The sequence below is a fragment of the Agelaius phoeniceus genome, chromosome 2, assembly GCF_051311805.1.
Source record: "Agelaius phoeniceus isolate bAgePho1 chromosome 2, bAgePho1.hap1, whole genome shotgun sequence".
In the NCBI taxonomy this organism is placed as follows: Eukaryota; Metazoa; Chordata; class Aves; order Passeriformes; family Icteridae; genus Agelaius; species Agelaius phoeniceus.
The window spans coordinates 60576209-60595657 of NC_135266.1; the positions used below are offsets into that span (position 1 = coordinate 60576209).

The 19449-nt window shown below is 40.2% G+C and overlaps 1 protein-coding gene across 8 annotated transcripts in view; it reads right to left on the reverse strand.

Moving 5' to 3' along the window:
- Positions 1 to 19449, reverse strand: part of ELF1 (E74 like ETS transcription factor 1) — an 87373-nt gene that overhangs the window by 16405 nt on the left and 51519 nt on the right. For 5 of the 8 annotated variants that reach the window (XM_054628549.2, XM_054628544.2, XM_054628545.2 and 2 more), the window contains exons 3-5: positions 12722 to 12896; positions 4457 to 4564; positions 3717 to 3881 (exon numbers count right to left, since the gene is read on the reverse strand). In XM_054628549.2, the coding sequence (XP_054484524.1) occupies positions 3717 to 3881; positions 4457 to 4564; positions 12722 to 12896 (448 nt within the window). Of the gene's footprint in view, positions 1 to 3716; positions 3882 to 4456; positions 4565 to 12721; positions 12897 to 13482; positions 13570 to 19449 lie in introns of those variants that run through there. The other 3 variants (XM_054628552.2, XM_054628551.2, XM_054628553.2) reach the window with 2 other exon arrangements.

The window sequence follows — 19449 nt, forward strand, 5'->3', positions numbered from 1 at the left end:
CCCATACACTCTAACTTTCCAGTTTTGGTTTTGTTTTGAGGGGAGGTTTAGTAAGGAAACAGCTCTGCTGCAGAGTGAGAGTGTATTTTCACTAGCTCTGAAAAAAACCCAACAGCTCAGTGCCAGCCAGCACTATTTCCTTCATCTTAAACTGCCAGTATCTACAGAGAAATCGTAAGAAACTTCAGCTTAAGCACTCACTTTTTGACATAAGAAATCTTGCTAAGTCCATCTTTATACCTCTTTTTTTTTTTTTTTTTTGACAGTGCATGGGGGAGGAGAGGCATAGGATAGTTAGTTGAGAGAGCTACAGTGAGTAAACAAAACCTCTAATTTTCTTGTTTTCATCCAGACAGGATTCATGACTGAGAATGGAACACAAATGACACCCACTGTTTTGGCCAGTAATGTTCTTGATTTGAAAGAAAGTAGGAGGGAGGAAAACCTACAACATTATTTTCTTAATATATCATGACATGAAAGGATAAAGAACTACTGGAGTACATTTTTAGCAGCTTTTCTCCACTCACCACTGAAGGTTGCAGAAATGTCTGTTTCACCTAAAATGTCCTAGATGAAGTCACAGGCAAGGATGAGCTTCTAACACACAAGAAGCCCCTGAGGGTAACTTTGGCTAAGTGCTTTCCCCGTTAGACCTGTGGGAAGACTCTGTTGTCTCATTTCCTTTCTCGAACAGGTGCAAATGTAGCCGTCAAGGAGTAGGGAGTGTTATTTTGATATTACTAATTTAGACATTATGTCTAAATGAGTTCAGTTCTTAAAAGTAAATGAAGTGGATGAGAGCTCAATTAGGTCAGGACTGAGCTACACCTAGTCAGCTTCAGGAAACTTAAGTACTGATCCCATATAATTTATGCACTTCTGATTAGAGATAGCCTAGGCTACTACATATGAATACGACTGCAAGAGAAATTCTAGGCTCTCTTTCTTCAGCCTAGACTGCTTCAGGACTCTGTAGATGTCATCCAAAATTAGAAACCAGGGAAGGACATGAAACTTTTTTACAGAAATGTATTGCTGTTACTGCTGTATATCTGGGCTAGAGATACTTTATTTGGATCGTTTCAGACTACACCGTGAGCTATAATCTCCAGGCACTGACTGATACCATCAAAAAACAGTTAACAGAGACACATCAGATATGTTTCCTTTGTTTAAAAGAAGATATTTTTTTAAAGCCCATTAAGCATGCTTCTTCCTTTGCTTCAATAGAGCATGAATTTGTTGTTTTACAGAGTACAACACTACATTCCTTTTTAGGAGAGAATTTTACAAAGAGGAAGGATAAAAAAGTGTGCAAGACCTAAGCCTTATGTGGGCCTACCATAATATTGGACAGCTAATTGGATTTACAATTGGTGTTTTCACTTTCCTATTTCCATGGCTAAAAAACATTTGATGTTAGAAATTCATGCTACAAATTAAGGTGACATTAGGCAGTGAAATGTTCATCCTGATTAAATATCTTATACTGCACCAGAAAAATGTAAAATCCATTTTCTTGCACTATTTTCAATGAGTTGTGTTTAAAAAAATGCATGTACAAACAAAATAAATGACATATATCTAAAATATTATGTATATAACTTATGTGACCACCTGCTTCCAGATATCCTCCACAGCAAAAACAGAACTGAAGGTATTAATATAGCAAATTTCCAAGCTTCTTTGTCTGACATTCCTTTGTTTTCCTGTCTTTCTGATCCATAGCTGAGCAGCTCAGTGCTCAGACATTCATGAGTACAAACGTCATGCTGGACACGGGTTTGGAGTTGAGCAGATGGGTGGATACAGCTTTGCTGCTGCAGCAATAAGGCCAAAAGAAAAGGAAGTGAAACCACCACGTTGCTTCTGATGAACATTCTCTTGGAGGAGCTCTACTTGCCAGTGCCATTCTGGCCCAGTTAGCTGGCAATGCTCTGCACTGTGAATCTCTCTAATTTTAGCTAATGGCTGATACATATATATATATATGCTAGAAGTCTATAAAAGAATCTATAGAATCTATAACAACCCTATAAAATCATGAGTGATATGGACAGGGCAAAACATTCACCATCCTTTGCCATGCCTCAGAACTGGCTAAAAGAAGGGAAACAGACTGTACTTTAAAAAAAATAACCTACAAACAAACAAAACCCCAAAAGAACCCCACCCACACACTGCACATTATCCTAAAGTGCACTATAAACTTGATAACATTTTGCAGCAATTTTTGTACAACAAATCCCCAGACGTTTTGAAGTAACACTTTTACATCACTCAGACCATACCGTCTACTTTACGAAGCCTTGAGTTCACTGAAAACTAGTACTTAATGAAACACTAAGCTGATGCATCTTTTCCAGCTTTTTTTTTTTTCCTAAAACAAATACACATTTTCTGTGAAGAAACTGGTTTTCTAACCTACAGCTAGGGAGGAGGAAGGAGTGGGAGTAAGCAGAAGCAGAACACGAAAGAGTATGAAAGCATCAAACCAAAGAGGTTAAATGTCTGGCAGACAGCAGCTCCTTGTTTTGACCCACACAGCAGTCAACATTAAAAAAGAAGAAGGGAAGAGAAGAACAAACAAAACCCTCCAGTTTAAAATCCTCTTACAGTTGGTTATCTCACAGTAGTGTGCACAGCCACAGCAGCTTCCCCAGCAGCGCTTTCAGGCAGCTGCTGGTAAAGCTCTCCTCCACAGCAGTTTCAGTTCAGCTTTCTCAGGGGAATCAGAGACTTCCTGAACCACACCCATCCCTGTGAGACCTTGTGACACACAAGGGGCTCAGGAGGCCTCCCCAAGATATTCACAGGCCAATATGGTCTCTCTCACACATAACAATTCCCAACATTTGGAATTAGCAGCAAAAGTACCAGCAAAAATGCTCCTGTTCCACAGGAATATGGCTGGGTAGTAGAATCCTTATTCTGGAAGGCTATTACACAGGGGAACCTGTAAAAGTCCTCATGCTCTAAGGTGAGCCCTAGGATTAGTTCCAGAAACATAACCTCCTTTGTTTATTTTTCCTTTTATATTAATTTATGGCAAAAGCTTTTAACACCTATATGTACAGCATGATCTCTTCCTGCAGACACCAGCTTCAGAGCCTCTAATGGGGTCCATGCTGAAGCAGCGTGGGAAAACAGGAGCAGAATGTCTGGCTAACACCACTTCATGACTCTTTGGGACAGCACTGACTACAGTGGAACATCACTATGTAAATGTAAACTACAAATGGGACTAACACTTACTATAGCATGCAGCTATTTTATTAATAAGAAAAAAAAAATCAGTAATATTTAAGAAAAGCTAAAAATCCCTCCCCATTCTCATCCCATATTCTCAACTGATCAAGTATCTTCAGTTGAAGCTAAATACGAGCTACTGAAAGTACTTCTGGATTCTCAGCAGCAAAATCTCTGTGGCTTGTATGGCAATTCTGCTCTGAAGAAGAAACTATAAATTGGAACAAGCAGAGATTCCTGTAGGATAAGGAATCTTGTTGCTACTTCTACAACATCATTAGTCTAAGCACCTGTACATGTGCTCACACTGTGCAGGAAGAAAATGCTTTCCCCTGCATTTCTGGCTGAGCTCACTCAGTTCTTTTGATCTGACACCCCGAATGGTTCCAGACACTCACAAGGAAGATACCATGCCACTCCCCTACTCTCTTGCTCCACACTGCTGTTCTCAGGTAGCATCTTACCTTTTTTCTTCTTTGGTTGTTCAAATTCTGGAGTCTCTGGTGACTCAGCATAAGGGTCTGGGGCTTGGTGAACTTCCACCACCTCAGGGATCCCATCGAGTGTGACTGACACATGTGTGATAGGAGGCACCATTTCTTCCTCTTCAGTTGCACCAAACATAGCTGCTTAAGGGAAAGGGACAAAAGGAGTATTTTCACACAGCCATGAGGACTTTAAAAAGCTGGCTTTAGAGCAAAAAATCAAAAATAGAATAAAATCAAACTATAACACTTGAGTTTTTCAAGTGTATAATTCAATATGTGTGCTGACATTTTACACAGAAGCACTACTAAAATAGAACAAGTTAATGACAGAACAGACCCCCCAAAAAGCACATTTATCTGCTGATCACACATTCATATTTAAGGCAATCTCTAACTCGAAGTGTATATTCTTTTATCCTGACAACATAAACATCAACCAAACAAAACACTGCAATCTAAACCATCCAACTTCATTCACACCTTCCCTGTGTAATTTTTGACTCTTTCCTTTCCTGTTCAACATGGTTATGACAATGAAATCCTTCATTGCCTACAATACTGGACTTCTGATACCTAAACTATGTACATACAGCCTCTCTAGAAATTCCAAAAAAAATATCTTACCAATTCCATGCAACCATGCTGCAGTGAATCCCTCCTCCTTTAACAAACAAACCTGGCAAATAAAGATTGGATTTTCATAAAAAAAAACTTACTCATTCTTTTTTCATCCAACATAGGATCAGGGGAATCCATATTAAGAAGTGCTTCAGCAGCCTCAATTGTTTCCATTGTTTCATCTCCATCATGACAAGATGCTTCAACTAAAAGCAAGGGAGAAAAAAAAAATTAAGAAGATACAAACTAGACTTAAAGCTTAACACGATATTTATTTGTATTTCATTCCCAGGAAAAAAAAAAAGAGATAGAGATAGAGGTGGTCTTCTACTAGACCTGTAGCAACAGATTAGCTGGGGAGAACATGCACGCTGCAATAATTTCATTTATTTACTACAGTACATTTTTCAGATTGCATGTATAAAAAAACCCCAGACAAACCCTTTGTTTCTGCCTCATCTTTCTAACCCCTCTCTTTGCTGATCAAGCACTGTAGTAAAATACAACACCCATGAAACTAAGAAATATCACTACCACAAGCAATATTCCAGAGATCATTATTTAAAAATACAATATTGCTAACTTCTTATGGTGCTCCAATGTCTCATCCACAGAAAAACGTGTGGATATGACATCTGAAGACATGATTTAATGGTGAACCTGGGGTGGTTCTGGGTTGACAGTAGGACTTGAGAGGTCTTTTCCAACCCTAAAAATTCTGTGGTTCTATGAACAGAAGTGAATTCCATAAATAATAGATGCCCATCAAAACTCTCCAGCCATTTAGCCAGGAGGAGAGAAAAAATATTGCACAAGTTCTATTAGAGACCATGTAATGTAAAGGTGTAGCTGAATCCTAAACCATTCAAATTCATGGGAATTACATGTGCAGGCTCCAAGAACACACTGGAAAGCAAACATGAAACATGAAAGGCAATATAAAAGGTTGGCAAGCTTTTCAAAATTTTTGACTTCTAGACAATTCCTCATCAATCTCATGAGGACAGCCATTAGCCAAACCCAAACGTCCTGAGCATTAATTATAATGTTTAAGGTACATGTTAAGGTCATCTGGGGGTACTCAACAAAAAAATCCGATAAAATATCATTTTGCAAAAAAACCAGCTGGTTTAACTGGAAGAGTACTTTATCAGATGATTTTTTCAAAATAACTGTAGCATGAAAAATAACATAGATGGCAGTTCCTGGTACCATAGACATTTAAAGCTGTTTAACACATCCTTTTAGAAATTACTGTTTGTCAAATGGAAATTGTTGGGCCAGGCTTCCTTATCCTTTGATGTGAATTTGATGCAACTTTGGGGAATTCACTTGCATCTGACAGATTATAGAAAGGGCTGCATTAGTATTCCCCTCTCTAGGACACCAAGAAACCTCAGTTACTTTCACAGGCTTTACACCCCTCTCCCTGTTAAGCTTTGAGGAATTTTGGGTGGGGCAGTCACATTATAAAACAAAACAAAACCAAAAACCACACTGAGTGACAAAGCAAGCAAATATACATGTTAAAACACAATGTAATGATCTTGGAATATTTTTGCACACAAAAGCAAGAAGTTCATGCCAAGATTTCTATATTTTAACCTTAAAAATATCACAGTAACAGCAAGCAACCAGTTCAATTAGCACTAAGCAATTGCATAATTTAAAAAACAACCAGCCAAAACCCCCTGGTTTCATCACAAATGCTTACAGCTTCAGCAATTGTATCAGCAAAGATGAATGCTGGCATCCACATGTCAGCCCTACCTCTTCCACCAACTGTGATTTACAGAAGCCTCCTTACTTTCTGGATTTTCCCTTGAGGCCCTAGTGTAAAAGGCTTAGACTAATGCAGAATAAAAAAGACTGGTGTTGGGAACCCCTGATCCACACAGCAACTCACCCTGTTTTCTCCAGGACCACCTCCACCCTATATCTGACAAAGACATTCAGACAGTTAGGGATCTGCACCTTCTGGCTGACACCTCCAAACAGTCTTAAGAAATGAGAAACACAGAGCTGGTGAGGACAGCATGAAGAGAAAGTGAGTATGGACTATGGTCCTGACCTTGGAAGCAAGAGAGGGCAGCAAATCCCTGACAATTTTGTCAGGCAGCTGACAGGCTCAGGAGCTCAGACCCAAGGCATCTCAGCCCCAAGAGCCATACAGCATCTCTAGGGAATGCCTGTCCATCAGGAGGAGACAGAACATGCACATCCCATTCAGTCTGTGGCCATGTACACTCTTGGACTGGTGCTGGTGACTTGATGCTTCTGGTTCTGTTTTATCTGGATGAGAACTTCCCATATCATCTACCAGCATTACCAAGACCTCAAGAAGATGTCACATCATACAAATATAAATAAATGCACACAGCACTGCCAAAGCAACTCTTCTGAGTTCTGACACTGTCTGAAAGGCTGGAGCATGGCAGGCTAAATCATGCAGCATGGCTGGCTTACCACATACAGTTTTAAAGCCAGCAGTGGCACCCCCAGGTTCTCAGTTCTGCAGGCAGGGAGGAGAGAGCTGCTGCTCTTTCCCCAGAGACAGCTGCAGGACGACCAAACCCACCTGCTGGCTTTCAGGGACTAAGGTGATGGAGCAGAGCCAATCCTTCACTCTGAATAATAGCAGGTGAGGGAGAGTCTAAAAGCTTTACATCACTGTTACACCATGTGGCTACAAGTTTACCATCCCTATCCAAGACTAAAGAAAGGAATTTATAATAGCCATATAAATAATGTAAACATAGAAATTGATATAATTTGTTGCTCACAAAAAATTTAAGCACGTTAAGGAAACTTCTCAGTCTGACCATCCATGAGACTCCCTGGCAGCCACATCCCAAGGCCAGAGGCTGCCACTGCTGGGTCAAAGCCCCTTCACAGCAGGTGGCTCCTGTGACCCACGTGTCCCCCTTGGCTCCCCACACACCCAGCCACAGTCAGACCAGCTTTCCTTGCCAGTTCAGCCCCGGGTTTCCCACAGCAGATTCTCAGATGTCTTTTTCCATAAAGCCATTTATTCACAGCACAGTAACACAGGAACAGCCTGAGCTGGTGCCCCAAGGAAGACCCCAACCAAGGAACCCCTGAGATTTTACAGCCTCACGTCCACCTGTGGGCAAGTCTCCTCTTCCTCTCTGTGTCCATCCACCCCACTGCTGCTGCTGTCACCTTCTTCTCCAGCAACTCCCAGCTTCTACAGTCTCTCTCACTGTTCATTGCCTGCCTGGCCCTGGTGCCCTTTGTTAGTTATCCCAAGGGTTGGCAGCTCACAGCCTCTTGTGTCTGGCTCCCACCCAGAGCTCAATCTGCATCTCACTCTGCAGCTTGCCAGCAGAGCTACCTGGACCAGACATACTCCTCTGCAAGCAGCAGCTCTATCTTTCCATCCACAAGCACAGGATGGCAAAATTAAGTTTCTTAACCACTCCACTGCTCTTGCCAACACCCTTCAAGCCTCTTCCGAGAAGATGACTTCACAAAGTGGTTTAAGACCAGTTAATATTTCCCTGTTGCTGAAAGAACCAAGGGTTGTGGTTTTTCCTCCTATCTCTGCCCCTGGTCCATGATCCAAACTTCTGTCACTTGACACATGCCAGGCTTCACACTTTTTTGATCACATAGTGAGACAACTGAGATTTATAAAATGTCTGAAAAGGTTTTGGGGGTATTGCTGAGTTTGCAAGTTGAATTACAAGAACTCAAGAGCTAATACAAACAAGGTGTGGGGCACCTCACAGAAAAAGTGGAGCACCACCTCTTTGTCCTTTTAACAGCAAAGTGCTCATTTGCATCCTTCAACATGACACAGTGCTCAGAGATAACCAGCTCAGCTACCAAAGGCAAACTGGTGTCTCTTATTTTAGCTTTTCCATAATGCTGCAGAATGGTATTCCAATCACTGGCTGTTACGATACAGTGCCAGTTTTAAGAAGAACTGGAATTAAATGGCTTACTTGTTCCTCTTTGCCAAAGTCAGAGCTGAAAAAATGGGGAGGGTAATTTCTGCAAAGTATCAGGTTTCAAAGGTTATCTGAAATAGGCAGAAGCTTTTTTTAAAAAAAAGAAAAAAGGGGGAGGGGGAAGAAAACATTGGAAGACAAAAATGAAAAGGGGAAAAAGAAGCATGGAAGAAAAAATAGGTAAGAAAATAAGGAAAAGGAGAGAGGAAAAAGGGAGAAAAAGAGAAGGGAGGGGGAAAACCACACCTAAAAATATCTTCAGTTTTTTCCCAGGGTACCCTACAAGTTTTTGTTTATCTGAGCAAGCCACAAACTTAAGCCTTTGTATCTGCATGCCAATTTCTGCCCAGTTACTGTGAATCCAGGCTCCCTATGAATCAGCGTTAGCACAGGGCTTGCCCAAACAGTGTTCTGCTCTGAAATTATGCCTCATGTTGGAAGTTCCCCACCTCAGTTCAAAGTCCTGCTTTCCCTACTCCTGTCTAGTGTCTTTTTTGAAATTTTTACACCACTTTGGGCAATTCTATCCCACTCCCTTTGTTTCTCTGGTGACTGGGAGCTCTGGAGAGTGGGCAACACAAGTCCTTGTCCAGGCTGAGATAAAGGCTGTGCTAGTCACAGCTGTCTTTAAATTCACTGCTGGTTTTACTAGAGACAAAAACAGGGGCTGCAGAACCTCAAAATAATGTCAGCCGAAACCTAAAGTTGTTTAAAGAAGAAAGAGAGCCATTAGACATGGACAGACTCCCCTTTTGCAGAATAGCTGGCTGTTAAATTTAAGCACTTACTTTTTAGTATCCACTCTTAGCTGATTGTTATCTGACACTGGAAAACTGAGTTTAAAAACACAGGTATTTCAGGAGACCTGCAAATCACCATTTTCTTTTTTAAATAAGGCCTTACAATTTGTAAAGAAAATTATCTCTTTGAGGAGGTATATAAAAAACCCTCTGGTTTTACTAGAGCTACAGGCAGCTGTGAATAATTTCTTTACAAAGTAACTGAAACCAAAACCTGTTTTGTTGCAACTGGCATCTCATCAACTCACAATCCTCACAGATTAACACTATGAAGTTCAGTTTCCAGCTAACTACTCCTGTGTATTTCTTTGTAACAGCAGAAACGACCACCAAAGAAGCCACCTGTGTTTGTGCAGGACTGCTAGAGCTTCACAAAATGTACTAGGCAAATGGTACCAGACTTCAAAATGAGCTGGTTATTAAGTACCATTATTGATCTATGAAAATGCACACTTCCATGCTCCCTATTCATACCACGGCACAGGACATCTAAATGCAAATTTTCTGTCCCTGCTCTCTCATCCCCTCCCCTCAAAACTGTCCCACAGCAGCCACTTCACTGATCCCATGACGACAATTCCAGAACAGGTGAACCATAAAATGGCAGACTTTGATTAACTGTGGTTTTCAATAAAAAAACTCAGCAAACATGACAAAGTTTAAAAAAATTATAACAAGAATTTTAAAAAAACATTGTCAGGAACTACATAATCTGATTAGTTCCTCCTTCCTGTGCACCTTATATCCATAACTAGCCACATTAATAAGATACAAAGTGTAGCAATTGTACATTCTGACAAGTTGGCCTAGAGTTCTTCTGCACAAAATATTATCCCCTCTATTTTTCAGAGAAAAAATATTTCAATATTCCCTTTAGAGATAAAACTTCACTCAAAGCCAAATGTTCCAATTAATTTTGTTAATCACCCTTTACTACACGACAGTTAATAATTTAAAAACCCATAAGACTGGCAACAAACTGACCATAAAATTACCATTGCAGTTCTTCCAGGGAAAAGTGCTTTTAAAGATGAGAGTGATAAGGCGTATCTACCTATTCATTTAAAAAAAAAAAAATTACAGCATGAGCATTAATACAGCTAAAAAAGCTGATTGCTGTCCATGTCTCAGTAGGGTTTCATGTGCAACAGATTCTGTTCTTAAGTTTTCTCCAGGTTATAATTTATATGACAGGTCAATTACCAACAGGTGATAGCTGTGCTATTGAAGGGCTGAAGCTACATCCTATAGATGAAAAAACCTATCAATGCACACTACTCTGCAGATAGATCCCTAAAAACTGATTGCTTCAGTTACATGAGGCCTACTGCTAATTTCAGTTAATCTAGGAGAAAAGAGAGGCACAGTGGATAGCAGTCACAAAATAGTACTGAAAAATGAGTAACTTTAAAAAACCTAAATCCTTCATATTAAGCAGTCATCGCTCAGTAACGTTTAGTCATAAATTATGGTGGCTTCAGTTTTGTTCTGCTGTGAACTTCAGTCATAAATATTTTAATGTGGAATTAGCACAGTCTTTATGATGTCTGATCCTCTCTCAAAGGCATAACGTGGAAGCGACTGAAAAGACTGGTACTAACTTCAAAGAGCAAAACAACGCATTTCACTGTTGAGAGCAAACAAAATCAAGAAGGAAACTTCAAAGAAGGGAGAAAAGAAAAAAAGCAGCTGAAAAACAGAGTAGGTGGGAAAATTGAGCTATGATTAGCCCAATTTCAGAGGCAGCCTAAAGCAAGCTATACTTGAACTAGGGTCTCTTCCACACTGCAGTCTTGCAGTTCAACTGGGCAGCTGTGGCTACAGCCAGTGCTTGTCTGCAGTGGTCAGGGAGGTAACAGGGGCCTCCCTCCCCAGTGTCCTCTCCTCTCCTGTGGGGTGCATTCACACCCCTGGACCCCAAATTCTGCCCCACTACAGTCAGGCTGGATAGCTTCCTGCCAGAGACCAGGGGCTGAGCTACCAGTGTTGACTGCCTTGTCCTGAGCAGGAGCTTTCCAGCCACAATGCTGGTCCTGGCTCATGCTGCATTGATCCCCTTTCCCTTCTAAGGAAATCCACAGCATGCACAGGATGGAGACTGTGAAACTGATAATTAGTTATCATCTCCTTCACAGCAATCATCTCTGCAAAGTGGCAGCTCTCAATTTCTAAGGACTTTGCCTTTAAAGAAAACCAGATTTCTTGAACTATAATGTATGATGGGAACAATACTGTACTTGTCTGACTCCAAAGTATCCCAGAAACTCTTGGACACCATCGGTTACAAGGATTAAATATTTTCAGTTTCTGGCAGCAATTTGAAAACCCTTCTCAAGTGACCAGCAACAACAACCAAAAAGAAAAAGAAAAAGAAGGTTAACAAGGGCATTCACAAAAGTGGAGTTTCACAATTACTCATGCATGTAAAAATTCACACACAATATATTAGAGTGAATATGGAATCACAAAAATGACGCTATGAAATTCACACAGATGCATTAAATGGTGCTTAAGTAACACACTGGGGAAATGCCAGTTGTAGTGTGAATAATTAATATGAACAGCAAGTTGGCAAGAGGTCTCAACATAAAATACTGTCTGAGTATCAAAAACCTTCTTGAATAATAACCTAACTTATTTGTATGGTCACAGTCTGTTCACAGATAATTCACTACTATGAAAAAAATACTGAGAACAGCTCATGTCAATTTACTCTGTGAACTGTTCCTCATGTCAAGTTAATGCTGAGTTCTTGTTTTGCTTTTGGTAGTAAAAGATTGTATCAGAGCATGTCTTTGGAAATAATGTCAAAAGTATGAGTGAAACCAGCAAGCTGTCTCCATCCCTGGAGACAGTCCAGGTGTGGAGCTAGTGGCTGAAAGAAAACTTCTCTCTGTAAAGCATCTACCCCACCTTTGAGATTTTTTGAAGTGCAAAAGCACTTCAAACACATACATTCAGTGAGGGGTTGTTTTTAAAAAATGTGACAGATTTTTGAGCTTTCCTCTTGAGAATTGGTTGTTCTTTAGGGCTACCTTTTCCAAGAAAATTTACAAAACCCCCCCCTGTATTTTAGGTGTGAATCATTACTAGAGTTACTCAGAGTATGCTGAGTATACTTACACCAGTAAGCCATGCTAGCATGCACATTTTAATTTATAACTGTATACCCTCGGAACGTTAAAAGCAGCATCTACTCAAGCTGCATATTCCTACTTGTTGCCATATGTGTTTACTTAGGAATGTACCACATGTTAATTAAAAGCAAACAAAACCTATGAAGAACAAAGAAAAACCTTGTTGGTTCTCTGAGCAGGACTCTGCCTTAATCATTGTTGATGGATGAAACTCTTTACCATTGGGAAGAGTGCACCTGGGATTGCAAGCCACCTGCTAACAATATTAATGCCATTTTGTCTGTCTTGTATAGAATTAACAGCATTCAATACCACTATTCATTTTGCTCCCTGCTGCTTTTTGTCATTTAACTTTCTTCCTGCATTAGTCACAGCCATCTTGATACAAAGACACAGAGATGTCTTTGCACCAAGAGAGTGCAGAGTGTCACAGAGGTGGTTTCATTGCCAACCTGTGAGGGTGATATCATCATCTTCTATGATTTGCTCTTCTGCAACATCCAGAGAGTTCTCAGTGATCATGTCACTAGGTTCATCCACGCAGGTTAAGCCAGAGTAGTTATGTAGGAGTTCTGCACTAGGAACATGCTCCACGATGACAGCAGGGAAAATAGATGGATCACCAAGCTAGGGGGTGGAGAAAAAAAAAAACAAACAAAATATTAGTTAGACTGCCTCCAATCTAGCCACTTAATGACTAATATTTCAACAGACCTGTTCTAAACCACCTGGATATCAAACTGTCAGGAAGGAATACTAAAGATGGTTTTTAGCACCTGAAAGCAAATAGCAGCAGTGTCCCACCAGGAGCCAGAGGCTGAATATTGCTGTAGTATCTGCTGTACTGTACTGTACTTCAGTACATAACACCAGACTTGCATGACAGAGTTCTGCAGCGGTAAAGTTGACAATACAGAGGAGTGGAACGGCACAGTAAGTGCTAAACTTTGCTGGCAATAATACTGAGTGAGCAATTTGCTGCAAACACCTTCACCTTTTGCTGAGAGTGAAGGAGTCCTGTAGCTGTGAGGACTGGACAAAGCACTCACAGGCAACAAATTCCCTATGAGACATTATCTGAAAATCACCATTTTAGGGGACACTTGTTACAGAAGAAAGGGGTGTAACATGTTGATGTAAGTGCTGTGATACATTCCCTCTCTAATTCTTATGGCTTTAGTAATTTGATATTGCTCACACCACATCCCCTCACCATTCTCCTTCCAAAGTCTGCATTTAGACATCATCCTTTGGTGTTGATAGTCATTTCTCATCAGATACAGAGGAAAAGATGCAGCTGGGAAACAGAAATCAAACTGAGTAGCAATAATAACAAGTAACACACTCTCTGAAAAGGCAACCACTCAACAGGAAGAGGTTTTCAGCAAATAACGTCTACCACAGACGCTGTATTTTTCAAAGTGAGTATTTTAAAACGTGCTTTGCAGGAAGACAGTTATAGCAGATTGATAGCAGAACAGGTTCAAAGAAAGTCTAGTGTAACTCTAAGGTTCTCTGACTACAAAAATAAAACACATTATGAATGTGTCAAGCTTAAAAACAAGAAAAAAACCTAAAAAGTGACTAAAACATATTTCTGAGAAAAGCAATATATGTACATTTGTATGTACACCCTCCACAGAAGAGTACAGATAGGTATTTATCATGGAATCATAGAATGGCCTGTGTTGGAAGAAACTTTAAAATCATCTAGCTCCAATCCCCCTGCCATGGACAGGGACACCTTCTACTACATCAGATTGCTCAGAGTTCCACGAGCCTAGCCTTAAACACTTCCAGGGATGGGAATCCGCAACTTTTCTGGGCAACCTGTTCCAGTACCCTTCCACCCTCACAGTAAAGAACTTTTTCTCAATATCTAATCTAAACCCATAGTCTTTTAAGTTTGAAGTAATTCTCAACTGTACTGTCACCATATGTGCTTGTAAATAGACTCAATCTTTCCTGTAGGTTCCCTTCAGGTATTGGAAGGAAGATCAAGTAGTTTTTTTAACCACACAAGTTAAAAACCCAAGGGAAAAAAATCAAGTGTATGATTATGCCCTTGTTTAATTCCTGTTTAAGAATTACTCATCTCTCACTCCTGCCACTGCACACACCGTCACAGACAGAAAATGGTATCAGAGCTATCTGCTCAACCCAGACAGCAGCTATGGGAGCAAGCCTCCCCTAGGGAAGAGTCTGGACCATAAGTACTGAACATAGAAAGTGCAATTACAAGTTTTAAAAGGCAGTAATTACCACTTTAAATTGCTCTGTGTTTTGTAAAACATGTCTCAGCAAAAACTGTGGTAAAGGGCAACCAGGAAAAAAAGAAGAACTAAAAACCAAAAATAGTATTTTAATGGGCTGCTATCATGGACAGTCTCCTAAACAAAAAAAAGTCAACAAAACCAAAATTTTAAAAGACCCAACAAATAATGACCTATTCTACAAAACATGTTTCAAAAGAGAGCAATATGGTAGAAGATCAATAAAAATGAACAAAGTGCAGACCAGTTAAAGCCCTCTTGTGCAATCTTATCACCAGATGACAGGTGTATATCAAGTCACGCAATGGGACAGCTGTTACCCCACACCTTTGTGGGCACCTCTAACCAATGCTGCATCGTGCTGGAGCTGAGAAACCTGAAATCATTGATGGCCAAGAGGTCCCTACTGTTCTTCAGAAAAAGTCATGTTCACATTTTGCATCCTATTTGTTTACTGACCCTAACATCCTAGTTGGTTCCAGGCAAGAATAAATAAATAGATTTTATTAGGTATAAGCCACATCAACAAAAAAGGATAAAGCACTGTTAAGAGAGAAGAAAAATAAAAAACTACATGCATTAAAAAGAAGTTTCATTTTCAACAATACATTCCATAAGCTACAAGGTAGATGGTCCATTACAGCCTCATTCCTGAGATACAATTATGTTGTACAAATAGCTTAAATACCTCAGTTTCAGTAATAGGGCACGATACATAACTTTTGGGATTTAAGTTACAGACAGCTGTGGTGCAGGCACTTGGACATGAGCTAAAAACCCCAAGTTTCCTTCCTAGCCAACAGACAGAAAACGGCATTTCTAGGGCACAATTTCCCTGCTCAGTTTTAGGCTCCTGTGCTACGATAGGATGTCATGCTCTAAAAACACCTATTTGTCTGCATTGACTGTGAAATGGTGGAGGCATTGAGGTGCTTGTTTCTGGTGTAGGCAGCTGTGTCCCACACTCTCATCAGCAAGTGGCCAGCTTCCTCCTCCCAGCCACGTCTGCGCAGCGAGGCGTGCTCCTTGCCCCCTTCCGCCCTTGCACCGCCTCAATAGCTGCAGTGTCTGCAGCCACAGATCGAGTTGCCTGTGCTCAAGATAAGCCTTACATTAGCTTCTGCTGGAGAAGAAAATCACTTTGCCTAAGCTCTGTCCTTCTCTAATGACTGATGCTCACACCACTGGCTTGGCCTCTGAGAAGATGAGTTGTAGAAAAATGTTTCCAAATAATAAACAAAACATATAAAATCAACTGATTGCCACGTGTTTTCAGATCAGTTTTTCAAAGCTCTATTTAGATTACACCCTCTTCACTTTGCTATGAAACCTAGTTACAAAATCCCAAACATCCACATGTTTCTAAAATATGCTTCACTACTGACCAGGATGTTTCCTGTGGTACTGAACTGTAGTGCTTCACGCAGTTCCGAAGTACTTGGCTTGATACCATGATCAGATCTGAACTGCTCTGCCAGATTAAACTGGTTTTGGCCATATCTAGAAACTGTCATCATACACACAACACTCTGATATGGTTGCTATGTCTGTCTGCAGGCAGAGAAACCCCCAGGGCAATACCTCACCACCTGAACTTGGTGCCCGACTACCAAGGAAGCTGCTGGCACACTATACTTCCAAAAGGCTGGAGATGAACAGAAAAGCATTCACTCACGGTAAGACATGTAAATGTGCTTTTCTTTAACTTGATCACAGTTTTGAACTGGAAGAAGCAAATTTCACTTCTTGTGGTGTATTATTTTAAAACTATTGTTATAACTGGCTCTAACTCAGTCCCTACAGTGGTACAATGTATGGACTTTCCTTCCTGCTATGGTTGTGAAAATTTTAATATGCTCCTATTAAGAAAAGCATTCACACAACTGCAAACCAATTTAATTTGAAATGCATTTTTGTGGAAGTGGCCATTGCTTTTTTATACAGTACTTGCAATTAGTTATGACTTCATTAACAAGTCTTTCATTCAGTTTTAAAAGCTAATACTAATGTACACAGATGTACCCGTGACTTTTGTGAGGTAATGTTCCTGATTTCACTGAAGGCATCTGAATCCCAGTTGAGAGCCAATCTAAACCTTCCTCTAGCTTTGTTGTTTTCTAGGACAGAAAAATAACTGCACATTTGGAACTGCAAAAGAGCCCTTTTTTACTATGGCTCCCTTTGAATCTAGTGTGTAATGAGAACTACACACAGGGAAAACATTAAATTAAGAACTACAAGGTAGTGATTCAATTAACACAAATTAAATTACCTCTCTAATAGCAAGGTTGCAAAATAATTTATTTCTAATACAAACATGCTTCTATATGCCCTAGCAAAAAGGAAGAGTGCAAACTATCCCAAAGGTTTTTTTAAGTCCCAAATTAAAGTGTCAGCAATGATTTTCAAGAAATCAATACAGACATCCATAGAAGAACAATTTGTATATTTTTAAATTTCTCCTACTTCTTCTACTTCATGTTTCTTATAGAAAATATAGATAAAATATGACACCCTAGCTCCAGCAAAGCTTTGACTTGGCTTCAACCCATTTCCCATGTCTGCTGGACACATAAAGCAATTGAGCTACTACTAAAATCTTCCCAAATCTTAGACACCAAATCCCCATAGACGGACCTTTACCAATTCAGAGGAATGCAAACTTCATACAGATGAAGTTCATAGAAAGTCCCATGAGTGAGTCCCTGAAAGCAGTGGTTACATTCCACAGTCCCCTGAAAACTGAACCCGCTCCTCCTCCGAGGGCTAAAGGCAGCAATCTTCCTTTCTGCTCTCTAATTCTTTTAGTGTGTTTGACATGCTGACAAGGTGTTTCTCTTTTTCTCTGAAAATTGTCTCATCAACTGTCACCAACTGACAGAAGATCAAAACACCATCCGGGCCACGGAAATGGAAAATAAGGAAGGGGATTTCTTCTGCTTTGGAGGTACTGTCTTCTCATACTGTAAGTCTTTAAGGATGACAACTTGTCCCAGGAATAAGGCGACCAGCTTTTAACTGGTGTGGAATAAATTCTGTGTGAGTGAGTATGGGTGGGAAGAAATATATGCAATAGATAGTAGAAGGGAAAAGCTACATGGGGGAAAAAAATGGAGAAAGCAACCTCCGGGAAAAAAACAACTGTCTTTTTAACCAAAAAACAACATTCAGACTTGCAATACAGATGGTCCAAACAAACAATCTCCCCCCCAAACGAACAAATAAAACACCCCAAAACCCTAAACAGAACTAGGGGAAGTGACCTTAGTGACTAGAAAACAGCTTTTGAAGTTTTCCTTTGCTGACAGTCCCTGTGCAGAGGCAGAGGTAGCTTCTCAACTTCAAAGGTGTTCCCACTGCCAGCATCTGAGAAGGGACCAAATTGCACAGAGGGATGTTGCAGGCAGACACACAATGCTCATGTTTCTGGGAAGACAACCTCATTACAGATTTCATATCTTCCTCAAAATCATCATAAAACTGCAAATGGGTAAAGGGAAGGAACCTTCTGCAGGAGCTAGAAACAGCCAAAAAAATGTAGACTTTCACATTGACCAGGTGGCCTAATCTTTCTGAAAGCCCATGGAGATATCAGGGAACATGGAAGAGCAAAGGTAGGCACGAGATGATGGTGCAGAAATCATGACTCAACCTAAAGTATCAGACCCCTCTTTATCAAAAGAAAGCAAGAGAGAAACAAATGCCAGAGGTACAGAAGGTGTCTTCAGGCACCGGTTACTACAAGCATCAGAGCCACCGGAGAGAGCCCAGCCCGACATAGAGCAGTCATGCTGGGCACCATGTTAGCAAATTAATGGCTGTAATGATTCAACTTCTCCCTGGCACTATTTAAAGTGGCTGCTATGGATCTAGCCACTATGCCTGCTTTGATTCAGCTTTTTAAATTAAGAATGTCCTGATCAAAAAGTTCACAAAGCACTAAATAAAAAGGCATTGAGAGAAGAAGCTGCAGATAGGAAAAGAAGCAGGTTTAGGCAGTGGCATTGACTCAGCCAAAGCCTGCAGGAACTCCTACCCAGTTTTGTTTGTGCCATCTCCCTCTGTCTCACAACAATAACAAAAGAACCCAAACAAACAAAACAAAAGCAGAGAAAAAAGGAAAAAAAAAAGGGCAAACTCTCTATTTTAACCAGATCTCTGACATGTAGCAGAAGTCAGACAAGTTATCAGTAGCCTTAGCCCAAGCTACTTGTTCCCTTCTGAAAATTATAAGGATATTTTCACTTCATTTCTTCCTCACCACAGATCTACTATGTGATAAATGAAACTTCCAAGTATAATGAAAAATTTAAAAATCATTCTTTTTTAAACTGCAAAAAATAAAGCTGATAAGAGCAAGTCCTTCCCATTCACACTGGTCCATGTGACTGAGCCCCTTCCACTGGTATCTGTCACTGAATGCTTACATTTGCAAATTGTTCATAGTTTATGGTTGTTTAACCAAGACTTAAAAAAAAAAAAAAAAAGGCAAAATAGCCATGAATTATGACTTCCCTAAAATACTGAGCATAGTTGCCACTTAGACCCTGAACCTCTCCCCACAGCTGTCCCATGTCCCAAGAGCTCTTGGCACAAGAGAGCTCCAGGCAAAGCTTTGACAAGAAGAAAAGCACCAAAGTTGTTAAAATTCCAGCTTGTGGGGGCATTGCAAAAATAACGATCGCAAGATGAGTTATATGACATCATTTGTATACAATGAAGATCCAAAAAAATGCTTTTGCCCAACACAGAGCACTTACAGAGCTAACATTTTTGCAAAGTACACAAATTCTGTTGTCCATCCCCAAATACAACTAATCTAAGAACTTAGAAACTTTAGGAGTAGCAATAGCTCCTGTGTAGTAAGAAGCAGATCAACCAAGTATGAGCAAGAAGCAGTCTTTTTG